At 28.6% G+C, this 6022-nt stretch overlaps 1 protein-coding gene across 1 annotated transcript in view; it reads left to right on the top strand.

Annotated features, from left to right (window-relative positions):
- The window catches only part of LOC123007274 (alkaline phosphatase-like), a 44366-nt gene that overhangs the window by 21191 nt on the left and 17153 nt on the right, over positions 1-6022 (top strand). Inside the window, exon 4 of the mRNA XM_044402478.1 lies at positions 2117-2291. Within this exon, the coding sequence (XP_044258413.1) occupies positions 2117-2291 (175 nt within the window). The remainder of the gene's footprint in view (positions 1-2116; positions 2292-6022) is intronic.

The following is a 6022-nucleotide window of genomic DNA, read 5'->3' as shown; positions in this document are numbered from 1 at the left end:
TCCTAAATTCTTCTGATTTTTTATGATGTTTTTCTGATGATTTCAAGATTTCTCTTCATTTGGTGTTTTTTTTCTTTCCTAATAATTTTCTCTGATTTCGTTTTATTTTTTCTGATTTTCTGTGATTTCCTCTAATTTCTCCTGATTTTTTCTGATTTCTTTTAATTTTCTCATGATTTCTTTTATTTTTTTTTATTTGTCTTGGTCTTTTGATTTCCACAAATTTCTCCTAGTTTCTTCAATTTTCCTCTAATTAAAAAAAAAGTCCGTGGACCAAAAAAAAACACCATTTTTTTCTAGCACTAATTCTTAGGATTACGTTAATAACTGTAACTAAGAAATTTTTTTGCCAAAAGATTTCAAGACTGGCAACTTGAAGCTTTAAAATAGATTTTTTAAATCTAAATACGACCATCGTTCTCGAGATATGCTATTCCTTTCCAAAAATTTCCTTTTTTTTTTTCTTTTCTTTAAATCAATGTTGCAAGTAATGTTTTTTACAAAAAATTGTAAAAACATATTGCAGATTTTTTTACAGTTTTTGAAACAGTCCTTACATTCTCTGTGCGGTTATTGGTTGCTGAGATATCGATAATCAAAGACGAAAAAATCCTTTTTCATTAAAAGTCAAATATCTCAGCAACAAATTGACGTAAAAAAACATAAAAAAGCTAATTAAAGCTGAATAAACAAGCCATATGGTTCATGTATTGATTTAATTAGTTCGTGAATAAAAAAAAAAAATTTGTCTTGTGCTATTTCTTAGGATTACGTTGTTGTAATGAGTTGTAAAAATCATCAATTAAATTTAAGAAATTTTTTTATTTTCTAAATTTTTTGGAATAGTAAAAGGCTTATTTAAAATGTTTTGTCCTTTTAAAGTTTTGGGATGATAAAAAATCTTTTTTTCAAGGATTTTTTCACTAAAAAGTTTAATTTTGAATTAATTTGAAAAATGGAAAACCAAAATAGAATAACATAGGTAAACGATGAATTTGATAAATTTTTTCGAAGGGGAAAAACTGACGCTAAAACTGATTTTAAAAAATGCAACGTTATTAAAAAGAGGACTTATTACTATTATTTTTTTACCTTAAGCATCCATTAAAAAATTTCAATGGATGCACCCATGTTAAAAGCGACCATTTTAGATAAAATCGTTCCATATCTAAGACTATAAATTTCTTTCTCTTGACCCAAATATCGAGGATTTTTTCCGCATTTTCTTGAAATTTCATTTGCATCTCCGAATTATTAAATTAAGTTAATTGGCGGGCAAATACAAATTGTTAAAACATTTCCAGACTTGGAAATGGCAATTTTTCCAGATAACAAACGACGATATTTATTTTTAAGAGTAGCAAATAAATAAGGTTGGAGGTTGTAATATGTTCGTTGACAACACTCGAAAAATCTCCAATATTGCGTTATTTTCCATCTGTGTTGCTTCCGATAAGTGCTACAAGTTTTTAATTTATTTCCGACTCAAATAAAAGCAAAACAAAGTCATGTTTTGTTCTTTATCATTTCTCATAAACAATAAATCAAAGTGCCATCACTTGAATAAAATCGGTTTATCGCTGGAAAAAACCAAAAGCTTTTTATTGCGATTTTATAAAGAAGATTAAGACAAAAAAGTTTCTCTTTTAAAAGCATAACGCTGTATCAATAAAATTTAAGCTATTGTTTTACAACATCCCAAATCGTAAATGTGCGAATTTAAAAAAACACCCAAAAATTATTACCTCGTGTTTTTCTTTATGCAAATCCTTCTAGTATTCACAAAGCTGCTTGCTTTATTAGGACTCGTGAGAAAACTCAAACTTTATTACACTATCGTATGATGACAAATAAATTGAATTTTCGTCTCGGGAAAACTTGGAGTTGATTTTAATGAAGCTCGGACTAGCGGCGTGTTGTCTATAGAAGAGGGGAAAAAAGCTCAAGTAATAGAAATCGCGCGTTCTTGAGAAAAAATTTAATAAATGTCTTTTATTAGAAGCAAATCTGGAATTAGGTTGTGTAAAATCGGAAAAGCGTCACTTTTATGTAAAAATATCAGCGCTTTTCCATTTCGTGTGCAATTCCCTAATGTAAATGAATCTTCATGTTGCAGACTTACAACATGGATGCTCAAATAGGAGAGTCATCAGCATGCGCAACGGCGTTGATGTGCGGTGTTAAAACAAACTTTGAAACGGTCGGTTTGGATGCTCGAGGTCGTTTCGAAAACTGTTTTTCTAGCTTCTCTTCACGAGTCTCATCGCTGATAGATTGGGCACAAGAGTCAGGTAAGAATTGTTGGTTTTCCCTTAACGAACATTCTTTCAACAACAGAATAAATATTTGCTAAGACGATCTCGAACTATAGTGTTGGCTTTTTTGCGATCAATTTGGGGATAACACAACTTGACGAATTTTATATCATTTTGTTCGTCTCAGTGAGACAAATCAAATGCACTAAAAAAATTTCAAAAACTAAACACACTTTTTTCTAATTTAAATGAATTTAAAATACTTTAAATTTCAAAAATTATTACTCAATAACTATTAAACCGATTGATTTCAATTAAGACCATTCTAAAGGGATGGACTTGCCCTTTAGAATGATATAAAATTTGAAATTGAATATTGGCAAACTTTTCTTCGAACAGTGTTTGAAGCAGTGCGAAGTAAATCGAAATAATCTAAGAAAAACCCTACGAGTAATTTTTTTTCTTTGTCATCATCGTGTAGAGCATCTTTTTAATAGTAAGAATCCAAATTTTTAAAATAATATAATGAGTAGTTTTCAAGATATGATTTTTTGAAGTTAAGGTTTGCTAATCAAGCATTGCTCCATGCATGTTAATCTTACTTAAAATCGCATTTTAATAAAAGTATTTGTTTTAAGACTCTTCTTTTGCTTAAAAATGCTCAATTGCATCTTCTTTGTTCTAATTAGAATAAACAAAAACTTTTTCTTTACTTAAAACAAACAAAGAGTACTAATTAAAGCAAATAAAGAGTTTTTTTGCTCTAAAAATGATCACTGATCATTGAGCAAAAAGGATCTAGAAGTTTAAAGCAGTAGCTTTAAATTTAAGAACAAATCTTTTTCAAATTAAATCACTTTCCTTTCAGATTCCAACTTGTTCACTTTGTTCTAACTTTCTGAACTTTTTATTGAAAATGTTCTTAGGAAATGCTTTCTCATCACTTTCTACTGATGTTGAATGCAATAATAACTGAAGCTAATCGTAGAATGAACCAACAGAAAAACATCATAAAAAAATTAGAAGAATTAAAAAGATACATGAGGTAATCAAGGAAAACAAGAAGAAGTTATAAGAAAATCAAAAGAATTCAGAAAAAATATTAAGACAATACAGAGGAAATCATGAGAAAATCATTCATTTCGTAGAAGACTGAAAACCTGAAGCTGTAAAATGGATTTTTCAAATCTAAATACGACCATTTCTCATTGCGGTATGTACAAAATTTCAAAAATCATCAAAAAATTTAAGAAATTTTTTGAAATATTAAAAAGTTTTGAAGTTTTTGAGATAATAAGCTCAAACCTTATCCATGATGAAGATCATAAGAAAATAGGTAAATTAAAAGAAATCTTGAGAAAATCAAAGAATTTAGGTGAAATCAAAGGAAATCAGAGGAAATTTTGAAAAACTAGGAGAAATGTGTAGAAATCAAAAGACCAAGAAAAATAAAAGAAATTATGAGAAAATTAAAGGAAATCAGAAAAAAATGAGAGAAATTAGAGGATTATTTTGAAAATGTTCTGAGCAAATGCTTTTTTATCACTTTCTAACGATATTGAATGCTTTTGAAAATTTGGATTACAACTAATAAAAAAATGCTCTACACGATGCTAATGATGAAAAAATATTACTCTTAGGGTTTTTCTTAGATTATTTCGATTTACTTCGAACACTGTTCGAAGAAAAGTTTGCCAATATTCAATTTCAAATTTCATATCGTTCTAAAGGTCAAGTCCATCCCATTATTTGAAGGAAATCGGCCTAATAGTTATTGAGTAATGATTTTTTCAATTTAAATTCTTTTAAATTAGAAAAAAATTATTTAGTTCAAAGTGTGTGGACTTTACAATTTTTTTTAGTGCATTTGATTTGTCTCACTGAAACGAACACGACATGACTTTTTTTGTCGCCCTGTGTAATTCAAACCAGAAAATTATGTCTCAAAATTAGTCTTGGTTGTTTAAACGACAAAAAGCATAAATTGGAATTCAAATGCATTCCCTGTGGATATGAACTAATGGACGATCGTTATCCTGCAGACTGCTCGAAGGCAAAGCTCAAATGAAAAAGGAAATTTAAAAACCGTAACTTTAGTTTTTCACTCGTCGCATTTATTGGAGTTTGTCTCCACCCAAAGGAAATATTCCTGTGCTACACTTAAAAATCCACCACTAATGAAACTCATTAGTGTTTATAAAATTTTACGTGACAGTGAAACATGGCCGTGGGGAGATAACAAGAAAGAAATATGCTAATGATGCTACTATAGTACAATTTCTCTTCGAGACAAAAAAAACTATCAAACAATTATTTAGAACGTAACTAATTTTTCTCTCAAGTTATTTTACGCAATGTTAAATTTATTTAAAGTCATTATTATCCCTCTTCGGAATTTTAAACGTCTCAGTGAGCTAAATACTTTTCCCTTGAGGAAAACTAATACTACAGAGGCTCGTGTTACTTTTTACCTCGCTGAATTCCGCTTTGCGACTTTATTTTTCTCTTGCATGGTATGACAAATCTTTGCTATAAAATGTGATTTTTCTAGCCGGATGTATTATTGTAAAAGAATCCGTTTCCGTTTTGCCATTTCTAATCGGCTTTAATTTAATTTTTTTCTGGCAAACTTCCAAAGACTTATCCATGAGTCGAGTCTTTCGCTTTGTTTGACATTTCACTTTATTGAAAAAATTTAATATATTAGTCGCGTCTCAATTTCGAAACTTTGTGCATTCACGCTTAATAACATGGGAGCCGACTTTTCATATTTATGGGTGCATAAACAAAAAATCATTTTCTTCTTCTGGATTTTTGCTGAATTAATTGTTATTTAATATTTGGAAAATTTAAAAACAATATAATTTTTTGTATAGTACAAAAGAAAAAATTCAATAAATAACATATGCAATAAAAATAGTACATGTTTAAAGTTGCAAAATGCTGGAAATTGTTGAGTTTTGAAAAATAATACTCTATTCTTAAATGTGAAAAAAAATTAGAAACAATTTAAAAAAATGACTTTTTTGAAAATTTGCATGTATGTTTGTAAATATAGTGCTGAATTCAGTTTGGGGGTATCAAATTTTAATTAATGTCATTAATTTGAAATGAGTAAAATTAGGATACACAAAAGGTAAATAAATGTCAGTTTTGGTTTTTGATTTTTTACATTTTCAAAAATATCAAAAAAAAATTTTTTAATTCCTTTAATACTTTTGTAAAACTTGGATCAATCGAACCGAGAAAACAGTTTAGAGCTATTATTAGGCTATAAAAAATCTGGTATTAACATCACACGACTTTCCTTATCCTACTTATTTAGAAAAAAAATGCGTTAGTGCCAATTGGCGGATTACAAGCAAAATAGATCATAGTTATTATTATTATTATTTTATTACATTTTACTGTTTATTAAGGTATATTTCATGATTCTAAATAATTTTACGGCCGATTTTTGGTCTTTGCGACCGAACGGTGCGACCGATTTTTACCAAATGTTTTGTGCTGCGTCCCCTTCCTATTAGTAACTTATGTACCAAATTTCAAGTTTCTAGCTCTTATCGTTCTCGAGATTGCAATACCTTTCCAAAAATTTCCTTTTTTTCCTTTCTTTAAATCAATGTTGCAAGTAATGTTTTTTACAAAAAATTGTAAAAACATATTGCAGTATTTTTTTACAGTGTTTAAAACTCTATGCGATTATTGGTTGCTGAGATATCGATGATCAAAGACAAAAAAATCCTTTTTCATTAAAAGTCAAATAT

Source organism: Tribolium madens, unplaced genomic scaffold (genome assembly GCF_015345945.1).
Source record: "Tribolium madens isolate multiple individuals breed KSU strain unplaced genomic scaffold, Tmad_KSU_1.1 Scaffold_3;HRSCAF=73;Tcas5.2_LG2, whole genome shotgun sequence".
Classification (NCBI taxonomy): Eukaryota; Metazoa; Arthropoda; class Insecta; order Coleoptera; family Tenebrionidae; genus Tribolium; species Tribolium madens.
The sequence above is the reverse complement of the archived record's forward strand: the minus strand, read 5'-3'. Positions and strand labels throughout refer to the sequence as shown.